This window comes from Pan paniscus, chromosome 6 (genome assembly GCF_029289425.2).
Source record: "Pan paniscus chromosome 6, NHGRI_mPanPan1-v2.0_pri, whole genome shotgun sequence".
Lineage (NCBI taxonomy): Eukaryota > Metazoa > Chordata > Mammalia > Primates > Hominidae > Pan > Pan paniscus.
Window position 1 is genome coordinate 119,154,312 of NC_073255.2, and position 23,481 is coordinate 119,177,792.

The following is a 23,481-nucleotide window of genomic DNA, read 5'->3' on the forward strand; positions in this document are numbered from 1 at the left end:
GAAACCCTGTCTCTACTAAAAATACAAAAATTAGGCTGGGTGCGGTGGCTCACACCTGTAATCCCAGCACTTTGGGAGGCCAAGGCGGGTGGATCACGAGGTCAGGAGTTCAAGACCAGCCTGGCCAGGTTGGTGAAACCCCGTCTCCACTAAAAACACACAAAAAATTAACGAGGCGCAGTGGCGGGCGCCTGTAGTCCCAGCTACTCAGGAGGCTGAGGCAGGAGAATGGCGTGAAACCAGGAGGCAGAGCTTGCAACGAGCCGAGATCACGCCACTGGACTCCAGCCTGGGCAACAGAGTGAGACTCCGTCTCAAAAAAAAAAAAAAAAAAAGTAGCAAGCACTCAGGAAAACTGAGACACAGAGAGGTTGAGTAACTTGATCTCATTATTATCATTATTTTAGAGAGAGGGTCTCTGTTGTTTAGGCTGGAGTGCAGTGGTGCAATCACAGCTCACTGCAGCCTTGAACTGCTGGGCTCAAACAATCCTGTCTCAGCCTCCCAAGCAGCTGGGACTACAGGTGCGCACCACTCACTACCCAGCTAATTCGTTTTCTTTCTTTTTTTTTTTTTTGAAAAAAAAAGTCTCACTCTGTCGCCCACGCTGGAATGCAATGGCTTGATCTCTCTGCTCACTACAACCTCCGCCTCCCAGGTTCAAGAGATTCTCCTTTCTCAGCCTCCTGAGTAGCTGGGATTACAGGCATGTGCCACCATGCCCGGTTAATTTTTGTATTTTTAGTAGAGATAGGGTTTTGCCATGTTGGCCAGGCTGGTCTCGAGCTTCTGACCTCAGGTAATCCACCTGCCTCAGCCTCCCAAAGTGCTGAGATTACAGGTGTGAGCCACTGCACCTGGCCCCAGCTAATTTTTTAATTGTATTTTTTGTAGACACAGGGTCTCACTATGTTGTCCAAGCTGGTCTCGAACTCCTGGGCTCAGCCTCCCAAAGTGCTGGGATTACAGGCGTGAGCCACTGCACCCGGTCCCAGCTAATTTTTTAATTTTATTTTTTGTAGAGACAGGGTCTCACTATGTTGTTCAAGCTGGTCTTGAACTCCGGGGCTCAGCCTCCCAAAGTGCTGGGATTACAAGCATGAGCTACTGTGCCCAGCTGCTGCTATCATCATTATTACTTAACAGCCACAGGTAGTTGGGCACCCTGTGTTCCCTGCCTCTACACCATATTGCCTCTCTCTGTGGCACGTGTGAACAGGAACAGGTCTCCCCAAATACCAAGAAGGGCTCAGACGTAGGCAGGACGCGGTGGCGAATCACTTGAGGTCAGTAGTTTGAGACCAGCCTGGCCAACATGGTACAACCCCATCTCCATTAAAAATACAAAAAAAAAAAAAAAATAGCTGGGCGTTGTGGCGCACAACTGTGGTCCCAGCTGCTCAAGAGGCTGAGGCAGGAGAATCATTTGAATCCAGGAGACGGAGGCTGCAGTGAACTGAGATCGCACCACTGCACTCCAGCCTGGGCGATAGAGCAAGACATCAAGAGAGAGAGAAAAAAGGAAAGAATGAAAGAAAGAGAGAAAGAAAGAAAGAAAGAAAGAAAGAAAGAAAGAAAGAAAGAAAGAAAGAAAGAAAGAGAAAGAAAGAGAGAGAAAGAAAGAAAGGGAAAGGAAGGGAAAGGAAAGGGAAAGGAAAGAAAAGAAAGAAAATGAAGAGAAGGAAGGGAAGGAAGGGAAAGAAGAAAGAAGGGAAAGAAAGAAAGAAGGGAAAGAAAGAAAGAAGAGAAAGAAAGAAAGAGAGAAAAGAAGGGCTCAGACGTGGTCGAGTATAAAGGTGCTGGCCAGGCAGTGGCTCATGCCTGTAATTTGAGCACTTTGGAAGGCCGAGGCAAGTGAATCACCTGAGTCCAGGAGTTCGAGACCAGCCTGGGCAACATGGCAAAACCTCGTCTCCACAAAAAAAAAAATACAAAAATGAGCTGGGCGTGGTGGCGGGCGCCAGTAGTCCCAGCTACTCTGGAGGCTGAGGTGGGAGGATTGCCTGAGCCAAGGAGGTCGAGGTTGCAGTGAGCCAAGATCACGCCACTGCACTCCAGCCTGGGGTGACAGAGCAAGACCCCGGCTCAAAAAAAAAAAAAAGTGCTGCCCTCACGTGCCAGTCATCAGCAGCTTCTGTGTTGCCACCAGCCGCGGGGCCAGCCTGAACACTTGCTTCCTGAACCAGGTCTTTGATCTCCTCGCCACCAGAGGTCGCTTTCGCTCCAGTGGAAAGCTCTTCCCTGAAGCAAAGCAGCTGTGGCTTCCACCAAAATCTTGCCAAGTTGGAACTCCATTCAATTTAACGAGTATTTATTTAAAAGCTGACCTTTAGACTGGGTACTGTGAAGCATTAAAAAGAAAGTGTCAGCTATTCTTAATAGCAGATATCTAATGACAAGGGACATCAAAAAGCTGGGGAAAAAAAGCTATGCTGACCAGGTGCAGTGGCTCATGCCTGTAATCCCAACATTTTGAGAGGCCAAGGTGGGAGGATCACTTGAGGCAGCCAGGAGTTTGAGACCAGCCTGGACAACATGGCGAAACACGCAACTAAAAATCAAAAAACTTAGCCAGGCGTGGTGGTGCATGCCAGTTACTCTGGAGGCTGAGGCCGGAGGATCACTTGAGCCCTGGGAAGTCGAGGCTACAGTAAGCTGTGATTGCACCACTACATTCAAGCCGGGGCAACAAAGTGAGACCCTGTCTTGAAAAAGAAAAAAGAAAAGAAAAGGAAGAAAAGCTATGCAAGTCACTGCAAAAATAATGGAAAGGAACACTGTATAAATGATCGCTATAGTCTGAAATAGAGTGTAGACTCATCAGAGGAGGGGCTGTTTGAAACCATAAAGGATAGGCTGGGCGCAGTGGCTCACGCCTGTAATCCCAGCACTTTGGGAGGCCGAGGCGGGCGGATCACGAGGTCAGGAGATCGAAACCATCCTGGCTAACACGGTGAAACCCCGTCTCTACTACAAATACAAAAAATTAGCCGGGCGTGGTGGCGGGCGCCTGTAGTCCCAGCTACTCAGGAGGCTGAGGCAGGAGGATGGCGTGAACCCGGGAGGCGGAGCTTGCAGTGAGCCGAGATTGTGCCACTGCTCTCCAACCTGGGCGACACAGCGAGACTCCTTCTCAAAAAAAAAAAAAAAAGAAACCATAAAGGATAAATCAGATGGGTTTGGGGTCTATAGGGAGGGAATGGCAGGGCATTCCAGAAAACAGCATGAACAAAATCACGAAGGAAAACGTATAGCAGGGCAGATGCAAGGGACACGTGAGAATGAACTCTCAGATCTCCAGCTGGTTTCAGCCTGTCTCCTCCTCCCTCCTGATAACCCAGCCATTCCTCTCTAGGCCCTCACCTAATCTAGTCCAGCAAGTCTTCCCTGGGGCCCTTGAATAAGCCACAATTTCGTGTTACCCCCCTCATGTCCCAGGCTTACAGCTTGCAAGGCTAGAAAAAGGCAGTAACATCAACCACAATGGAAAACCAAGAGGGGATAATTTCAGGGGAAGGAAGTGGCAACACGTTTTTGGCAAGTGAAGTTTGAGATGACAATGGAATACTTACTTTATTTCATTTTATTTTTAAAAAATGGAAACCGGCTGGGTGCAGTGGCTCACACCTGTAATCCCAGCACTTTGGGAGTCCAAGCATGTGGATCACATGAGGTCAGGAGTTCGAGACCAGCCTGGCCAACATGGTGAAACCCCGTCTTTACTAAAAATACAAAAATTAGCCGGGCATGGTGGTGGGCACCTGTAAACCCAGCTACTCGGGAGGCTGAGACAGAAGAATTGCTTGAACCCTGGAGGCGGAGGCTGCAGTGAGCCGAGATCACACCATTGCACTCCAGCTTGGGCGACAGAGTGAGGCTCCAAAAAAAAAAAAAAGGAGGAGGAGGAGAAGGGAAGGAAAGGAAGGAAGGAAGGAAGGAGGGAAGGAAGGAAGGAAGCAAGGAAGGAAGGGAGGGAGGGAGGAAGGAAGGAAGGAAATTGGGCATTTCAGGGAATCGCTGGGGCAGCCAGAGAACCAAATTGGAGGGAGGTCTCACACTATTGCACTAGGAACAATGCCCCACATCAAACCTGTGCCCCTGCCTGTCCTGTGGATGCAAGACACCGCTAATAGCGCCACTCCACTGCCACCCTAGGAACTTGATCCTCTGTCCTTCTGCCAGGGCTTTAACTACTTTCCATCTCCTCATGCCCACCCCAGTCTCTCCTGGAGCAAAGTCTGGCAGGTGCACAGATGGGCAGAGTCCAGCTGACATGCCCATGCTATGCCCAGAAACAACGCTGCAAAAGTGAATATCTGGAAATTGCAAATACTACTCTGGGAGGTTGGTCTATCTGCTCCCTAAATTCATAAGACATGGGATTCCCACACTCCAAGAAGGGGGGTTAGAACCTGAGTGCTGAAAAGAATGACAAACATCAACCACAGAGAGTGTTCCAGCCGGGTGTGGTGTATAGGATTACGTCTGTAATCCCAGCACTTTGGGAGGCCAAGGCAGGAAGATCACTTGAGCCCAGGAGTTTGAGACCAGCCTGGGCAACATAGCGAGACCTGGTGTCTGCAAACAATTTTTTTTTTTTTTTTTGAGACAGAGCCTCACTCTATTGCCCAAGCTGGAGTGCAGTGTCGAGATCTCAGATCATTGCAACCTCTGCCTCCCGGGTTCAAGCAATTCTCCTGCTTCAGCCTCCCAAATAGCTGGGATTACAGGTGTGCGCCATCACGCCTGGCTAATTTTTGTATTTTTAGTAGAGACAGGGTTTCACCATGTTGGCCAGGCTGGTCTTGAACTCCTAACCTCAAGTGATCCACCCACCTCGGCCTCCCAAAGTGCTGGGATTATAGGCGTGAACCACCACACCCAGCCCTACAAACAAATTTTTAAAAATAGCTAGGTATGGTGGTGCATGCCTACAGTCTCAGCTACTTGGAAGGCTGAGGCAGGAGGATCACTTGAGCCCATGAGTTTGAGGGTGCAGTGATCATGATCACACCACTGCACTCCAGCCTGGGCAAGAGAGTGAGACCCTGACTCTAAAAAAATTGAAAAAAAAAAGGTGGGGAGGAACATGGATCATAGACTCACAAAGATGAGAGACTTCAGAATCCATCTGGCCACCTCTCAACCACCGCAGGAACCACCTCTACAACCACATGAGAAAAGGCATGGGGAGGTGTCAGTGTGGTTTGTAGGATGACAGTACAAACACCATTCCTAATAGTGAAGAAGAATCTCACCTCTTCAGCTAGGCGCAGTGGCTCAGGCCAGTAATCCCAGCAATTTGGGAGGCCGAGGCGGGTGGATCACTTGAGGTCAGGAGTTTAAAACCAGCCTGGCCAACATGGTGAAACCCCGTCTCTACTAAAAATACAAAAGTTAGCCAGGTGTGGTGGCGTGCGCCTGTAATCCCAGCTACGCAAGAGGCTGAGGCAGGAGAATTGCTTGTACCCAGGAGGCGGAGGTTGCAGTGAACTGAGATCGCGCCATTGCACTCCAGCCTGGGTGACAGAGCGAGACGCCATCTCAAAAAAAAAAAAAAAAAAGAAGAAGAATCTCACCTCTTCCATGTTTCCATTTATACAAGTGGCACCACTAACCCTCCAGGATTTTTCTCCCTTCCTCTCTACTTAGATGATGATCAACTTCAGATCACCAGCTCCTTTGAGGCATCTCTCCTGATTTGTCCCTCCCATTTCATCCTGGAGTCAGGATTCCCAAAACTCTCAGACGATCTTTCAGCTTTCCAATTGTCCTTTCAAATTCTCCCACATATGACTATAAGATTAATCTTTTTTTTTTCTGAGACAGGGTATCGCTCTGTCACCCAGGCTGGAGTGCAGTGGAAAAATCGACTCACTGCAGCCTCTACCTCCTGCACTCAAGCGATCCTCCCACCTCAGCCTCCTAAGTAGCTGGGACCACAGGCACGTGCCACCATGCCTGGCTAATTTTTTTTATTTTTTCTAGAAACAGGGTCTACGTTGCCCAGGCTGGTCTCAAACTCCTAAGCTCAAGCAATTCTGCCACCTCAGCCTCCCAAAGTGCTGGGCTTACGAGCCTGAGCCACCATGTGCCTGGCCAAGATTAACTTTATTAACACTGTTTTCACCAAGTTATTCACTGGTTCACACAACCATAATGACCCTAAACTGCCAACTGCATCAAATCTCAATTCATCTCCATGCACAAGCTGTATCGGATCAACTAACTCATAGATCCTCCACATTCACCATTCGCTAATAATGAAGAAATCCAAGTCGGGTGTCGTGGCTCACGCCTGTAATCCCAGCACTTTGGGAGGCCAAAGCGGTGGATAACTTGAGGTCAGGAGTTCGAGACCAGCCTGGCCAATATGGTGAAACCCTGTCTCTACTAAAAATACAAAAAAATTAGCTGAGTGTGATGACGCATGCCTATAGTCCCAGCTGCTCAGGAGGCTGAGGAGGGAGAATCGCTTGAACCTGGCAGGCAGAGGTTGCAGTGAGCCGAGATCATACCACTGCACTCCAGCCTGGGAGACAGGGCAAGACTCTAGTTTCAACCACTTGAATTCTATGACTCCCTACAAGCAAAACCCATATTTCTTTTCATTTGTAATTTCTTTAATTTTTTGAGACAGGTTCTTGCTCTGTCATCCAGGTTGGAGTGCAGTGGTAAGATATCGGCTCACTGCAACTTCCACCTGCCAGGCTCAAGCGATCCTCCCACCTCAGCCTCCTGAGTAGCTGGGACCACAGGTGTGCGCCACCATGCCCGACTAATATTTGTATCTTTTGTAGAGACAGGGTTTTGCCAGGTTGCCCATGCTGGTCTTGAATTATTTGGCTCCTGCAATCCTCCCACCTCAGCCTCCCAAAGTGCTAGGATTACAGGCGTGAGCCACTGTGCCTGGCTGCAAAACCCACATTTCTAACAATTCTCTCATGAAGCCTATCTTTTCTGCAGTTAGGCGTATCACATTGAGGCAAGGAATTTTAAAGAGTGTCGGCTTTCCAAGAAGTGTAGGAGTTGATATCTCTCGAGCTTCCAAACTTCTGCAAGCTGCTGCCCGGCCCTCTGCTTTATTTCTTTTTCTTTTCCCTTTTTTTTTTTTTTTTTTTTGAGGCAGAGTCTTGCTCTTTAGCCCAGGCTGAAGTGCAGTGGCATGATCTCTGCTCACTGCAGCCTCTGCTTCCTGAGTTCCAGCAATTCTCCTGCCTCAGCCTCCTGGGTAGCTGGGATTACAGGCACCCGTATTTCTAGTAGAGATGGGTTTCACCATGTTGACCAGGCCTAGTCTCGAACTCCTGACCTCAGGTGATCTGCCCACCTCGGCCTCCCAAAGTGCTGGGATTACAGGCCTGAGCCACTACACCCAGCCTGCTTTATTTATCTCACCACTCATACCACTCATTCCTTCCTTATACCTTCTCATCTCTCTCCTAAGCACGTTTCCTTTTTTTCTTTTTTTCTTTTTTTTTGAGACAGAGTCTTGCTCTGTCTGGAGTGAAGTACAATGACACGATCTAGGCTCACTGCAACCTCTGCCTCTCGGGTTCAAGTGATTCCCTAGCCTCAGTCTCCCGAGCAGCTGGGATTATAGGCACCCGCCATCACCCCTAGCTAATTTTTTTTGTATTTTGTAGAGACAGGGTTTCACCACGTTGGCCAGGCTGGTCTTGAACTCCTGACCTCAGGTCATCCACCTGCCTCCGCCTCCCAAAGTTCTGAGATTACAGGCACGAGCCACCGCGCCCGGCCATACTTCTAGTCCTTGCTTTCATTCCATATGATTTATCCTTTCTAATCCTAACAACTTGCTTTATTGATCTTATTCTTGACCTAACAAATGATAGCAGGTGAAGGGGTGGGTTGCCCCCCACACCTGTGGGTGTTTCTCGTTAGGTGGAACGAGAGATTTGGAAAAGAAAAAGACACAGAGACAAAGTATAGAGAAAGAAATAAGGGGACCCAGGGAACCAGCGTTCAGCATATGGAGGATCCCGCCAGCCTCTGAGTTCCCTTAGTATTTATTGATCATTCGTGGGTGTTTCTCCGAGAGGGGGATGTGGCAGGGTCACAAGACAATAGTGGGGAGAGGGTCAGCAGACAAAAACACGTGAACAAAGGTCTTTGCATCATAGACAATGTAAAGGATTAAGTGCTGTGCTTTTAGATGTGCATCCACATAAACGTCTCAATGCTTTACAGAGCAGTGTTGCTGCCCGCATGTCCCACCTCCAGCCCTAAGGCGGTTTTTCCCTATCTCAGTAGATGGAACGTACAGTCGGGTTTTATACCGAGACATTCCATTGCCCAGGGACGGGCAGGAGACAGATGCCTTCCTCTTGTCTCAACTGCAAGAGGCATGCCTTCCTCTTATACTAATCCTCCTCAGCACAGACCCTTTACGGGTGTCGGGCTGGGGGACAGTCAGGTCTTTCCCTTCCCACGAGGCCATATTTCAGACTATCCCATGGGGAGAAACCTTGGACAATACCTGGCTTTCCTAGGCAGAGGTCCCTGCGGCCTTCTGCAGTGTTTGTGTCCCTGGGTACTTGAGATTAGGGAGTGGTGATGACTCTTAAGGAGCATGCTGCCTTCAAGCATCTGTTTAACAAAGCACATCTTGCACCACCCTTAATCCATTTAACCCTGAGTTTGACACAGCACATGTTTCAGAGAGCACGGGGTTGGGGGTAAGGTCATAGATTAACAGAATCTCAAGGCAGAAGAATTTGTCTTAGTACAGAACAAAATGGAGTCTCCTATGTCTACTTCTTTCTACACAGACACAGTAACAATCTGATCTGTCTTGCTTTTCCCCACAACCAGGATAGTCCAGCCAGCTAACTGTCTGTGCCATCTTATTCTTGACCTAATAAATAGCTGCCGGGCTTGGTGGCTCACACCTGTAATCCCAGCATTTTGGGAGGCCGAGGTGGGTGGATCACGAGGTCAGGAGTTCGAGACCAGCCTGGCCAACATAGTGAAACCCCGTCTCTACTGAAAATACAAAAATTAGCTGGGCATGGTGGCATGCACCTATAATCCCAGCTACTTAGGAGGCTGAGGCAGGAAAATCACTTGAGCCCAGGAGGTGGAGGTTGCAGTGAGCCGAGATCACACCATTGCAGTCCAGCCTGAGCGACAGTGCAAGAGTCTGTCTCAAAAAATAAATAAATAAATAAATAAATAAGTAGCACCACAATAGTTCAGGCAGCCAATAATCTATGCCACTGGTAAGATATTCCACTAGAATATGTCATATATCTTAGACGATGGTGTTGAAAAGCCTAAGGTGGAGGCAGAGGAGAAAAGAAAACAAAAGCAAAAGGAAGAAGAAAAAGTAAAAGAAGAAAGAAGTTGGGCCCGGGCGCGGTGGCTCACACCTGTAATCCCAGAACTTTTGGGAGGCCAAGGCAGGCAGATCACTCGAGGTCAGGAGTTTGAGACCAGCGTGGCCAACATGGTGAAACCCCATCTCTACTAAAAAAATAAAACTTAGCGGGGTGTGGTGGTAGATATCTGTAGTCCCAGCTACTTGGGAGGCTGAGGAAGGAGAATTGCTTGATCCGGGGAGGTGGAGGCTGCAGTGAGCCGAGATCGTGCCACTGCACTCCAGCGTGGGCAACAAGAACAAGACTCCGTCTCAACAACAACAACAACAACAAAAAAAAAAAAAAAAAAAAAAAAGGAAGAGGCTGGGAAGAGGAAATGACAGGTACCATTATGAAGTGTTTACAGATACTTGCTATACATTACCTCTAATCCTCAGAACCACCTTGCAAGATATGTACTACTGTCCTCTTTTTTTTTTTTTTTTGAGACAGAAGGCTGAGTCAGGAGGCTGAATCAGGAGAATCACTTGAACCCGGGAGGTGGAGGTTGCAGTGAGCCGAGATTGTGCCACTGCACTCCAGCCTGGGCAACAGAGCAAGACTCCATCTCAAAAAAATAAATACACAAAATAAATAAATAAAGTGGAGACAGGAGGTGAGGCCTTAACAACAATTGCATCATGTGCTGCTCAAAAATAATAGCACATTAGTTGCCAACAATTATCTACCATTAACTTTTCTGCATGACAAAATTTAAGATTTTCTCTTATCCTTCTATCCAGACCTCTTTACTTTATCATTTGTGCTAGGGAAGCAGGAGCCTCAGAGAGCCAGCATAAAGCCATTTTAAGTTCAGCTCCATCTTGAAACTAACAAGGCACATTCCTTGTCAGTCACAACCCATAGCTGTTTACAGTTGGGGAAACAGCTTAAAGATACCTGCAAGGACAGACTCCTCCAACTACAGAAAATCCAGATGCCCCAATACCCATAACAATATGTGCTTTTAAGATAATTATAATTCTGGCTGGGTGTGGAGGCTTAGGCAGGAGGATTGCTTTAGGCCAGGAGTTCGAGATCAGCCTGGCCAACATTGCGAAACCCCCTCTCTACTAAAGATACAAAAATTAGCTGGGCGTCGTAGCACATGCCTACAATCCCAGTAGTGAGACCCCATCTCTACAACAAAATATTTTTTTAATTAATTGGATGCACTGGTTCATGCCTGCAGTCACAGCTACTTGGGAGGCTGAGGTGAAAGGATGTAGCTGTAATCCAGCTACTAGGGATGCTGAGACACAAGAATGGCTTGAACCCAGGAGGTGGAGGTTGCAGTGAGCTGAGATCACGCCACTGCACTACAGCCTGGGCGACAGATCAAGACTCTGTCTCAAAAAAAAAAAAAAAAAAAAGGAAGAAAGATAATTATAGTTTTGCTTTGATGTACTTACCTACTAGAATGTCAAGGATAGTTAAATTAACAGAATAATAAATTTTGTCATGCCATTGGCCCATCTGCACATTGACTCGGCTTAGTTTAGTCTCTACAAAAACAAGACCCCTATATAAGAAAAACTTAAAGGTCAGGGGCGGTGGCTCATACCTGTAATCCCAACACTTTGGGAGGCTGAGGAGTGTGGATACCTTGAGTCCAGGAGTCCCAGACCAGCTTGGGTAGCATGACAATACCCTGTCTCTACAAAACATACAACTATTAGCTGGCTGTGGTGGTGCATGCCTGTAGTCCTAGCTACTTGGGAGACTGAGGTGGGAGGATCGCTTGAGCTCAGGAGGTGGAGGCTGCAGTGAACTATGATCATGCTACTACACTCCAGCCTGGGCAACAGAGTAAGACCCTGTCTCAAAAAAAAGAAGAAAAAAAAAAAAAGAAAGAAAAGAAAAACTTAAGACAGTGTGTTCCTCTGTTTGATTTCTGAAGACGCCCTACTCCGTAAGGGTGTAGCTTTCAATAAACTCTCTCTTCTCATTGCACTCTGCGACTTGCTTTGGGTTCCTTCCTGCATGAGATCCAAGAATTCTCTCTTGGGGTCTGGATTGGGACCCCTTTTTCCAGTAACACGTAGACACACACACACATTCAGTTTAAAAGCCCATATTACAACGTACATCCACCTCATCTTCACACTGAGATTTGGGTGACATCTGTCCCTTTTTGAGTTTTGACCCAAGTTAACCTTTTAAGACGCTCTTTATTTCTTCCCCTTTTGCCTCAGTTCACGTTCCTCCCCCTTCTCCTTACATGCCTTTTATAGCAGCCTCTCCTTTTCTCTTTTATTCTTTTTCTACACATTTCTCTTACTGTAAGATCAGAAGCCAGGCGCGGTGGCTCACGCCTGTAATCCCAGCAGTTTGGGAAACCGAGGCGGGAGGGTCTCTTGAACCCAAGAGTTCGAGACCAGCCTGGGCAACATAGTAAGACCCCCGTCTCTACTAAAAAAAAATTAAAAATTAGCTGGGCATGACGGTGTGCGTCTGTAGTCCCAGCTACTCAGGAGGCTGAGGCGGGAGGATCGCTTGAGGCCAGGAGTTCAAGGCTGCAGAGAGTCACGATCCCACCACTGCACTCCAACCTGGGTGACGCGGCCAGACCCTGTCTCTAAAAAGAAAAAAACTAGAGGGGTGTATCTATCACGCTTTCAATAGATATTTAGCTTGGGTTCTATACTTTTCTCATGACCCTTTGTCTTTCTGTTTTCCAGGTCACTCCTCCTCCCCTACACTTAATTCCCACCCTGCTCCCTTTTCACGGCCCACTCCCCTCCCAGGAGTCCTGCCTGCTGCTTCGAACTCCAATGATCGTCCCATTCACCTCTCACCCCTTTTCCCGCCTTTTTGCCCCACAAGGCTCCAAAGCGCGAGGACCTTATTGTCCTCCTCCCCCATCCTCCAACCAGCCCACAGGACAGCCGCGTTACCATGACGACCGGGCTCCTAGAAGCTGCAGTCAAGGACCTGGTTACCATGGTTTCCGCTTCTCCGCCTCCAGCCCCGCCCGCGCTCCCCGCGGCGTCGGCGCCTGCGCAGTGCGTGGCGCGCCGGGAGTCAGAGCCTGGGCGGGACGGGGCGGGGCTTCGGGCGAGAGGGAGGGAAGCCGGAGAAAGGATAAGAAAGGGAGTGGGACTGGCGCCTACGGTGGCCGAAGTGGGACGCGCCGAGCCGGAGGCTGCAGGATGGTAGGCTGTGCGAAGAGGGAGGGGAGGGGGAAGCGAGGGGCGTGGGCTGCACCTGCGGGGGTCCTCGGGGGCCGCCCTCGGGGTGAACCGCCCTGTCTTCCCTCTGGTCCTCAGAGGCCTCCCTTGCCTCGGCGGGTGGGCGAGCCGGGCTCGGGAGGAAGAGGGGGAGGTGGCATTCGGGAGAGGGGCGGGGAGGGGGCGCATTTGCAGGGCGAGCGGGGGCTGACGAAGGGGCGGCGGGGCCGTCCCGAGCCGGGAGGGGCGCTCTGGTCTTGGCCCCTGGGGTCCCTCGATCCCCGCTGCAGGGAAGCCGCCCGAAGCAGAGGGTTGCGGGAGTCTCTTTGCTGAGGGAGGGAGCGGGGGTCACCAGTCACCGAGACCCTCTTCCCGGGCTGCACAGGCGGGAGCGGGGACCCGGGTGGGGAGAGGGGTGTGGGAGGGGAGTTTCCGGGTCGGAAAAGGGAGCGCCCTACTGGGTTCGTGGCCGTGCTTGCCTAGAGGCTGGGCCCAGGTAGGGAAGCGAAGTGGACTCGTGGTTTTTCTCCGAGGGACCCAGGCTTTGGGATCCCGGGCTCCGGCGCTCTCTGCCCCCCTTCCCACTCTCTTTCCGGAATCCAGGCCTTCCGTCTTCCTGCTTGCTCCCCACCCCCCTATCTGAGCGCCGCACGAGGCTCCCCAGCGCCCCTCTTTTCCCCTCCACCAAAAAAATCAGTTCTCCTGAATTCTGATTTTTCACTTACTAAGCTAGTACAGTGCCACACACCCAGGGATTCCAAGCCTGGGCATGTCCATGAATAGAAGAGCTATTGGGGGAAGGAGAAGACTCCAGGATGTGGCCCAGACCCCCCGGAACTGGGAAGCTGGGGTACACTGGGCAGTGAGGGTTCTGTCTTCCATCCCACTTGACCCAGCTTGCTGTCTGTTCTGTAGACATTCTTTTAGGGGAACCCCCTGGGTGGCGGGGCCCTAACTGAGGGAAATTGGTCACCTGGTGTCTGGGGAGGAGTGGGCGCTTAGCAGGAGGCACCCTAAAAGGAAGAAAAGTTAAAGAGAAATGTCGAAGACCAAATGCCTGGGTGCCTGCAGAGAGGAAGATAGGATTTGGGCATCTGCATACCCTGTGTGGTGTTGGAGATACATACTACAGAGGAGGATACCCCTGGGCATAGGCCTGGCACTGGAGGATGATATGTTTGGGAGATCATTAAGATCTTATGGCTATGATGGGGTGGAAAATTGAGGTAGCTTCTCCAGGGACAAAATACCAGATTTCAGCATGGTGATGGATAGAGAGAGGGTGGAAGAAAACAGGCATTTCTTTGGCGTCAGTTACTGTCGTCTTGTCACTGTGCTAGGCATTTTACTTACCTTTAGAAAGCAGACCAGAAAGCAAGAGGTCAGGGAATCATGGTAATAATAGTAATAACTAACGACCGGGCGCAGTGGCTCATGCCTTAATGCCAGCACTTTGGGAGGCCTAGGTGGGTGGATCACCTGAGGTCGGGAGTTCGAGACCAGGGCCTGGCCAACATGGTGAAACCACGTCTCTACTAAAAATACAAATATTAGCCGGGCGTGGTGGCACGTGACTGTAATCCCAGCTACTCAGGAGGCTGAGGCAGGAGAATCGCTGGAACTTGGGAGGCGGAGATTGCACTGAACAGTGATTGCACCACTGCACTCCAGCCTGGGCGACAGAGAGAGACTCTGTCTCAAAAATAATAATAATAATAGCTAACATGTTATACTGCCTGCCTGTGCTAGGGACTTGCATATATCAACTCATTTAGTCTCACCTAACAACTGTGCAAGGCAGGTACAATGTCCATTTTACAGATAAGGAAACTGAGGCCCAGAGACTTACAGTAGTAATTGGCCCAAAGCCTTGCATAACTAGTAGAGCCAGGATTTGAACCCAGCTGACAGACTCAGAAGCTCTGACTTCCCCCTGCTGGTGGAAACACCCAGCCTTGAGAGCAAGGGGCTGGATGTTGGAAGAAAGTAGAGAAGAATTAGCTGGAGATAAGTTTGGGGAATGTGTGGTTACCCTCCGTTCTGCCCTCCCATCCCCCACAGATGCGGTTCATGCTATTATTCAGCCGGCAGGGAAAACTGCGGCTGCAAAAATGGTACCTGGCCACTTCGGACAAGGAACGGAAGAAGATGGTGCGCGAGCTTATGCAGGTTGTCCTGGCTCGCAAGCCCAAGATGTGCAGCTTCCTGGAGTGGAGGGATCTCAAAGTTGTCTATAAGAGGTGACTCCCCACCTACTTTCAGACCTGCCTAGATTCAAGTTGGGCAGTGGGTTAAAATGTCTGAGAAATGGTCGTCCCTTAGGTCAGGGAGACCTGGGAGCTGAGGACATCTGGAGGACAGTAATGAATGTCAGCTTACTTTTTTTTTTTTTTTCTCCCCAAACTCTTAAAGAAGTTCTTGTTTACCACTTGGTTTTGCTCACGTGCAACACCTGCCTCACTCACGTGTCCCTTTGGGCCCTGTCTTGCCCCACTGCGCATGTCCCTTGCAGTCAAAGGTCCTGCCCTACTTTTCCTAACACACACGCACACACACACCCTTTCCGGTTCCTTCTCCTCGGAGCAGGTAAATTACTTGGCTCGGGTTTTTGCTGAGTCAAACTTAGGAGGTCAGAGGGCAGGAAGGAAAAAGCATGCGTTCTTTGCATGTTTTTAAGACAGCACAAAGAGGCAGGTGAGTTACTCTTTACATGCCCTAGGGCCACCTCACCTGTGGCCAGCCAGGGCACAGACCACCCCCAGGCTGGTGAGAGGTTGAGAGCAGAATGCCTGGGTCCTGAAGCAAGCTTGTAGCGATGTCTCATGCGCTCCTCTCCGCAGATATGCCAGCCTCTACTTCTGCTGCGCCATCGAGGGCCAAGACAATGAGCTCATCACACTGGAGCTGATCCACCGATACGTGGAGCTCTTAGACAAATACTTCGGCAGTGTAAGTCTCCTCTGCCCACCAGTTTCCATTCCCAGCAATCCCCTTTGGTAATCCACCAAACTTTGAGGCCCCTCCAGTCTCTGCCCTGGAAGTCTCAGGGGAGAGGTGAAGTTGGAGCAGTAAGAACAGTAATTAATTTCCCTTTTTAAGCTTTAAGCCTATTAACCATGTCCCATAATCGTCCCTGAGTGGGGAAACTGGGGGCAGGATCAGGCACTTAATCTCCACTTAGAGCTTAGCTCGGACTTTTCACACAGAGACCAAGTTCAGATGTTTTGTTTAGTTCAAATTTTTATTTTTTTAGAGACACAGTCTCACCCTGTCACCTGGAGGAATGCCGCCTATGGCTGGAGTGCAGTGGCACAATCGTAGCTCACTGCAGCCTTAACCTCTGGGCTCAAGCCATCCTCCTGCCTCAGTCCCCTGAGGAGGTGGGACTGCAGGTGCACACCACTATGCCCAGCTAATTTTTCTATTTTTTTTTTAAGAGATGAGGTCTTGCTATGTTGCCCAGGCTGGGTCTCTAACTCTGGGGCTCAAGTGATCCTCCCACCTCAGCCTCCCAAAGTCTGGGATTATAGGCGTGAGCCACTGTACCCAGCCCCATATTCAGATTTTTATCACTGGTTGTTGATCTTGGATTTGCATTGGAGTTTTCTGGAGAATTTTTTTGAATGGCAATGTCCAGGTTCCACTCCCAGAGATTCTGAATTAACTTATCTGAGGGACAGCTCAGATCTTAGATGGGGCGTAGTAGTAACTCCATAATTTGTGTTATAAAGTGCTTTTGCGTCCTCTCGTTTGCTCCTTATCCCATCCTAGCAGTAGGTGTTGGTATCCCCATTTTTGAGGCCAGAAAACTGAGACTTAGAGATGTTTCATGACTTGTTTAGCTAGATGGTTAGTGGCAGAGCCCTGCTTGGAACTCAAGTCTTCCACCCCATGGTCCAGAATTCCCTCATTCCCTGCCCCACAGTGTCCAGGAAGCGGGGCTACCACAGCCTTTGGTGGGAAGAACGTCACAGATTTTGGGGGGAAGGCAAGGGGAACCATAGACAAAGGTAGATAAGGCAACTAATGTTTCATGATCAGGAGGAAAGATGCAAGAGGAAGAGGGAAAAAAACTGATCCAAGGCAAGGCGCGGTGGCTCACGCCTGTGATCCCAGCATTTTGGGAAGCTGAGGCAGGTGGGTCACTTGAGGCCAGAAGTTCGAGACCAGCCTGGCCAACATGGCAAGACCCTATCTCTACAAAATATTTTAAAAATGAGGTGGGCGTGATAGCATGCACCTGTAGTCCCAGCTACTCAGGAAGCTGAGGCAGGAGGATCACTTGAGCCCAGGAATTTGAGGCTGCAGTGAGCTGTGATCATGCCACTGCACTGCAGCCTGGACGACAGAGCAAGAGACCCTGTCTCTAACAAAATAACGAAACAAAAAAACTGAAAAAGCTGACCAATGACTAAGGCTTGGAGGTTGGGGGCACAACCCAAGGTGGGAGGCACCGTCTTGAAAAGGAAGTGGCTCCAGTTGCCCCTCCATGCTCAACTTAGCCTCTCCCCGCCCTCCCAGGTGTGCGAGCTGGACATCATCTTCAACTTTGAGAAGGCCTACTTCATCCTGGATGAGTTTTTGATGGGGGGGGATGTCCAGGACACCTCCAAGAAGAGTGTGCTGAAAGCCATCGAGCAGGCTGACCTACTGCAGGAGGTACGGGCCAGGGACAGTGAGGAGGAGGAGGAAGCACACAGTGGCGGACAGGGTCCTCCCTCCCCTGGACGCCCTGCCTGCCCTGCCCACCATCGCCAAGGAGCCCCCCCTCCCTGTGGTATCTGACCCCCACCACGCCCAGCTCTCCACCTTACTCTCAAGCCCTGACCCCATGGGGTGGAAGTTAGGGTGGCAGATAGCCCACCTGTGCACCCCTCATTCCAAGCTCTGTCCTTCTCCCAAGCCCCCAGATGTCTCGTGGCCACCCAGTCTCCTTTGTCCAATTCTCTGAGCAAGGCTTAACACCAAAGGGTTAAGGGTTTGCTCTGGAGTTAAGGGTTGCTTGGAGAATTGGAGAAGGGGCACCTGGTAGGTCATTCTTTTCTTCCCTGATTTCTTCCCCCACCTCTCTTTTTTTTTTTCTTTTTTCTTTTTTTTTTTTTTAACACACACATACTCCAAAGCCTCTGCGTCTCAGGAGGAAAAGGCTATGGGGATTTGGGGGCTGGCAGAGGGCACCTGGATGTTGGTTCTCCCTGCTCCCCAGCACCCCCACCCTCACCCCATTACTGCCTGCCCCCTCTCTGCTGTGCCATCACCGAGCCCTGGTGCAGGGAGATGAGTCACCGGAATCTGCAGTGATGAGCGAGCCCGGCCTGAGCTGGCTCTGAGGAGGGGGAGAGATGGGGGGCGAGGGAGGGCTCATCTCTGCAGTGGGGGAGAGGGCAGAACTGAACTTGCCACCTCACTGGTCGAGCTTCACCTTCCCACACGCACACACACACACACACCCTGGCACACACACACACACATGCCCTGGCACACACACCCATCGTGTCACCAGTGTTGCGCTCAGACCCTAATGACGCATCTCCCTGCGGCCTGGTTCACCTTCCCTCAGGGACCTGGCACTCACCTCCCTCTGCCTTTTCCCCACTCTGAAAAACAGGACCCAGTCAGCTGTACCCCCCAGGGCCCCAGAAAGATCCCCCACCTCCTTGTCCCGGCTTCACTCCCTTTACCCCCAGGTGTCAAGGCGGGGCCCCTGCTTACCAAGGTCCTGGCTTTGGGTTCTCTGGGTGGTGACGGACTCAACCTGGACCCCCCCTGCCACTGTTGGCTGGCTCTGGGGCTGGCCCTGGGAGGCTGGTGGGCGCCCCATAAAGGGCTCACTGGTCCGGCCTTGGGCTCACATTGGCTTCTCTCCCCCTCCCCCGTGTCTGTGCCTCCCCCGTCTGACTCCTCCTCGTGACTGCTGTCTTGCCCACCCTGTCGGCCTCTCCTGGTGTCTCTGCGTCACCCTCTGTCTGTCTCTGCCTTAGGAGGATGAGTCGCCGCGGAGTGTGCTGGAGGAGATGGGTTTGGCATAGCCCCTGCTGGGCTGGGGTGTGGCGATGGGGTCCTGGCAGCGTGGCGGGAACGGCTGCTTCTCCTCTGCCCAGGGCCCTGTTCTTGGTGGGACTCGGCTGCCCCTCCTCTGCTGCCTCACCTTTCGGAGTGAGCTGTGGGCTCAGGCCCTTCAAACATTCCCTCCCTCCACCCCCTACCTCCACTTTCCCCTTTTCCCACTGAAGGTTTTAGAAGCTAGGAGGCAGGAAAATGTGACCCAGATGGGGGTGCTATTTGGCTTTTATTCCCTGCCTTTGCAGAACTGATGTCACCCCAGACGTCCTTCCCTCCCTAATAACTGTAAATATATAAATATGTCAGGTTAAAGGGAAAAGGTGTTCAGGGCACTTCTCGTCCTCTCTGTCCCATAACCTACCTCCACCCTCCCCCTAGCCAGCCAGGCAGCTTCTCTGCCTGGGAGGGGAGCCTGGACCCCCCTCTTTCTCCTTGGCTGCAGTGGGGCCTTTATCCAGTGCCAGGGAGGAACAACATAGTTAATTTTTTTCTAACCTTGCCACTTTGAGGGAAGGAAGGGTTGGGGGAAGGGCGAGCTTTATGGGACCCTGGTCCTGGCCCTGGCCTTCTTTCACTCCAGTTCTGGGTGAGGCAGGAGCTGGGAGGGGCGGGGAGGGGGAGGAGGAAGTGTCTGCCTTTATGTCCTTTCTTCTGAAATAAAAGGAAAAGCATTTCTGGACTTTGCTGGCCTCGGGCTCTGTGAAGGAAGGCAGGGCTGCTGGCATCATCGGGAGGCCAAGGGGATCCTGCCAGCCTTGGGAAGAAACGGAGAGCACGCTGTTAAATGAGAATTCCAAATACACAACAAATCATTTTAGGGATAAATGTGTTGCATGCAGTGTTTGGGACACACTTAACTCTAAAACTCCATCTGTTGTGTATCTGGAATTTCAGATTTCATTTCCTGTATTTTATCTGGCCACCCTACCTTAAACGGATTTTTATGCCCAATGCGTCTCCAAACGGGCTGCCCCCAACTCCCTGAGCTGCCTTTATGGAAGGAGGAGCAACTCTTCAGGATGCGGGTCTGTTGTGGGTGATTTCGTTTGCCCAGTTTAGTTTTATTTGAATCAGTTCACAAGTACCTGCGATTAGAAAAGGCTTAAGATGGGAGGCCAAGGTGGGGAGGTCGCTGGAGCCCAGGAGTTCCAGACCAGCTGAGCAACCTGGCAAAACCCCATCCCTACAAAAAATGCAAACATTAGCTGGGCATAATGGTGCACACCTGTAGTCCCAGCTACTCAGGAGGTTGGGGTAGGAGGATCACCTGAGCCCAGGAAGTCGAGGTTGCAGTGAGCTGTGATTGCACCACTGCACTCCAGCCTGGGCAACAGAGTGAGACCCTGTCTCAAAAAAAAAAAAAAAAAAGTTAAGAAGTGGCTTTAGCCAGCATGTCTCTGTGGCTGCCACTCCCTCCTCCCCGCATTTCTTGCAAAGTACCTAGGACCAGGAATGTAGGGATCAGTGGAGGGAGGTGGGTGGGTGAACACAGGAAACTCCGGCATTACCCGCGCGGCCCCAGGATCTTGGGAAAAAGGAGCCCACTGGCACCCAGAGTTGTGGCACCTTCTGCGGGTCGCCTTTTTCTTTTGAACCAGAGGTCGCTGGACTGATCGCAGACAATTGGCTCTTTTATTGCATTCCGCTGGGCCTCTCTCTGTCAAGCCCTGGGGAAAGATGACTTTACCACCAGCCCCCAAGCTGGAAGTGGAATTTCGGGTTTCTTAATGGGTGCGAGCCACATTCTTCTCCTCTAAAAACAGTTTGAGGACTTTCCCCACTTACCCCTCGCCTTAGTTTGGGGGCAGGAAGCAGGAGGAGATGGGGACTGTGGCTGGCGCTTCCCTCACCGCCCCTTGGGAAGGACCACACAGGCCCAAGGGGACGGGTGAATAACCGAGAACAAAGTCCTAATAAAATAGTCACTTTTATTTCTTAGCAAAACTATTTCCTCCGTGAGGGGTATTTACAACAGAGAAAGGAAAGAAGGGGTCAATTCACAGCGACTTGGAGAGGCTGGAGGGGCTCGTGGGAGGCCCGAAGGGCTGGAGACAGACACACTTCACACAATTAACTGGAACTGCTTTTTCCGGTTTCCGACGGGGACGTCCCCAGAGGGACTTGATGGGGCCGGGGCCCCGCGTGGGAAGGGAACTCGCACAAACCACCCGCCCTCCTGGGCTGGTCCCCGGTCACCCGCGGGTGAGCTCTGGGAGTTCGGGCTGAGGACCCGGGAGCGGGGTCTGGCAGGTCCCGACGCAGCCCGGGGACGGGGGCAGGGCCAAGGGGCAGGACCGGGGCGCATGCAAACACCGAGGGGGAGCGGGCAACACGGAGGGGGGCGCCGCCGGGAAGGGCAGTCACGGGCGCCGGAGCAGCACGTGCTCGATGTAATTCTCCAGCTCCTCCTGCTCCTGCAGCCGGCGCTCCTCCGCCTCCGCCTCCTCCTGCGCGCGCCGCGCCTGGGCCTCCCGGCCGGGATAGTGACGCGAAGGCGGCAAGGCGTGGTGGTAGTGGCGGCGGCGCAAGGCCGAGGGCGGCTGCAGTGTCCGCGGCCGGATGTAGTTGGGGAAAGGGTGGTACGGCCCTGGCGGGTACACCTCGTCCTCCTCCCGATCCCAGGGCGGGAGCACCTCGTTCCAGTCCGGCAGCTCGTCTCGTGCGGGAGCGGGGGCGGGGGGCGGGGGCTGCGGGGAGCGGACGTGGGCGGGGGCGGGGGCGGCACGGGGGGGCGGCACGGGCTCGGGAGGGGCGTTCTTCTTCCGCTTCCGCTTCTCCTCCACCTCCTCGATGATGCTGACCACGTCGTCCGCTGGCAGGTGGAGTTTGGTGGACAGCTCAATGAGGCTGTCGATCGTCTGCGGATCCATCTCCTCGTCGTCCTCCTCCTCCTCGCCCTCCTCTGTCCCCTCGGCCTCCTTCCGCCGGTGGCCCGGCGTCTCCTCCTGGGAGCGCTTGTCCTCGGCGCCGGCTTCCCCGTCCTCCTCCGCGAACAGGAGCGCGTTCTGCCGCGCCCTCTCCGCCTCCTCCGCCTCTGCCTCCGCCTCCGCCGCCTCCTCATCCTCTTCCCCCACCCTCTCCTCCCCGCCGCGTCTCTCCTGCTCCGCCTCCTCCTCCTCCCTTGCACTCTCTCGCTCCTCCGCCGCCTCCTGCAGCCCCCGACCCCCGAGGCCGCGCTGCCGGGCCCCGCCCTGCAGCAAATACTGGAGCAGCAGGTCCGAGGCGAGGTCGGCCAGCCGCTCTTCCTGCGCCGCGGCCTGCCGCGTGGCCTCCGCCTGCCGCCGCCCGGCCTCCACCTGCGCCAGCCCTTGCTGGAGAAGGCGCTCGCCCGCCTCGGAGCCGCCCAGGAGTGCGCTCTCCGGCCGGCGCGCCTTGGGGAACGGGGCGGCCAGGCCTTGGTACGCCTTGGACAGGGGTGCCAATGCCTCGCCTAGGTGTGTTTTGGGGGAGGACACTCCTTCCCCGAACTTGTGGGTTTCGGGAAGGGGCCCGCTGTCGGGCATACGCGCCTGGAATTGAGAGGGGGCCGGGGGCGGCAGGGGCGCGCGCTCCGGGACACGCGCCTGGAACTCTCCCCAGGAAGCGCGCCATACGCGCTCTGGCCCCGGGCTCTCCAGATTCACTCGGGTCAGCGTGTGCGTGCGGGTTTCCGTCTCTGCTGCCGCCGTCTCCTGCTGGCGCTTGGCGCTACTTGGACTGAAATCTCGCAGTTCCTGGAGCAGGGACGCTAGCGCCTCGAGCTCCTCGGAGGGATCGCTCGCCTCGGGCCCATTCTCCGGAGTCTGAGGGCGAGGCGGAGCCGCGGGCTCCGGGCTCTCCGGCGCCGGGAGGCTGTGGGTCTGGCTGCGCACGGTCTCGGTCAGCAGAGCTTCAGCTGCTTCTTCCTCCGGCCCCTGCTGGGAGCCGCTTGGTGCCGGGGGTGAGGCGGGACGGTCGAGTGCCTGCAGCAGCACCGCGGCCAGCGCCCGGGGATCCACGCCCTGGAAAAGCTCTCCCTCGTCCTGCGGCTCGGAATTCCGAGCGCCTCGGGCCTCTGGGGCGCTGCCATCCTTTGGCCCGGGCACTGCGTCCCCGGCTACCGGCTCTTTATGCTCAGAGCTGAGAGGAGGAGGCTGCGCCTCAGGGCGACCAGGGGGTGCTGCCCCTAACCCGTTGATCAGCAGAAGGCAGAAGAGGGCGGAAGCCGACAATCTGAGGGCTTTCATGACCAAGAGGCTGCCGGAGACTGAAAAATAGAAGGGACCAAAAAAAGAGGATTTCTGTAAGAATTCCCCTCTCTAGGTCTACGTTCCCTTCCCCCACCTTTCAGCAGGAAACCCGGGGCTTCCCTGATCCCCCAAACCTTACCCAGAAGAGGAACGTTTAGGAGCAAAGGAGGAAGATGTTGTGCCGATCTCTGGAGCCGTGTAAATGGGAAAATAACCCCCGAAGCCCTCGCTTACCCAGGGCCTCCTCGCCCCCTTCCCTGAGCCATCTCACTGCCATCGCCCACGTACTAAGCAGCAGCAATATGGGGGGAAAAAAAATCTGTGCTCCCTCCCCATAGGACTCCCCGGATGGTGCGTGGGCGACTTCAGCAAGAGAAAAAGCTGCGACTCCCCCGTTTACCGGGGACCCTTACCAGGGGGCTCCCCGCTGTGTTTGCAACACCCCCATCGAGAGGAGAGAGAACCCTCCCTCACGCCCACGGCTGGCTGCCGAGGGTTTGAGGGACGAACAGCGGAGTATTTACCAGCTGGTGTCACGACGCGAGAGGTGGAGAGGAGGGTCGGGGCAGGGTGGGGACAGGGGAAGATCGGGACGCGTCCGCCTCGGCTCCGAGCGGTGGCCGGGGTAGGAGCGACGGTCGAGGTCTGGCGTCCCGTGGG

The 23,481-nt window shown here is 52.9% G+C and overlaps 2 protein-coding genes across 3 annotated transcripts; one reads left to right on the plus strand and one right to left on the minus strand.

Annotated features, from left to right (window-relative positions):
* Positions 1-12,391: 12,391 nt before the first annotated feature.
* AP1S1 (adaptor related protein complex 1 subunit sigma 1) lies at positions 12,392-19,292 on the plus strand. Its single transcript, XM_003807200.7, has 5 exons — positions 12,392-12,535; positions 14,612-14,790; positions 15,391-15,499; positions 17,072-17,209; positions 18,532-19,292. The coding sequence occupies exons 1-5, from the start codon at positions 12,533-12,535 to the stop codon at positions 18,577-18,579; spliced, it is 477 nt and encodes a 158-aa protein (XP_003807248.3). The 5' UTR covers positions 12,392-12,532; the 3' UTR covers positions 18,580-19,292.
* Positions 19,293-20,521: 1,229 nt separating this feature from the next.
* On the minus strand, positions 20,522-23,481 carry VGF (VGF nerve growth factor inducible). Of its 2 annotated transcripts, none has more exons than XM_034964640.2 (2): positions 23,346-23,481; positions 20,522-22,838 (listed from the first exon to the last, which is right to left on the minus strand). In XM_034964640.2, the coding sequence occupies exon 2, from the start codon at positions 22,816-22,818 to the stop codon at positions 20,974-20,976; it is 1,845 nt and encodes a 614-aa protein (XP_034820531.1). In that variant the 5' UTR covers positions 22,819-22,838; positions 23,346-23,481; the 3' UTR covers positions 20,522-20,973. The 2 variants fall into 2 exon arrangements, with proteins under 2 accessions (XP_034820531.1, XP_034820532.1); XM_034964641.2 differs by lacking the exon at positions 23,346-23,481 and adding an exon at positions 22,961-23,120.

Bases quoted from the DNA above. Each gene is read 5' to 3' on its own strand.
- AP1S1 (XM_003807200.7), top strand. The intron at 15,500-17,071 runs GTAAGTCTCCTC...CCGCCCTCCCAG, and splicing joins TAGACAAATACTTCGGCAGT to GTGTGCGAGCTGGACATCAT. The intron at 17,210-18,531 runs GTACGGGCCAGG...TCTCTGCCTTAG, and splicing joins AGGCTGACCTACTGCAGGAG to GAGGATGAGTCGCCGCGGAG.
- VGF (XM_034964640.2), bottom strand. From the start codon at position 22,818: ATGAAAGCCCTCAGATTGTCGGCTTCCGCCCTCTTCTGCCTTCTGCTG.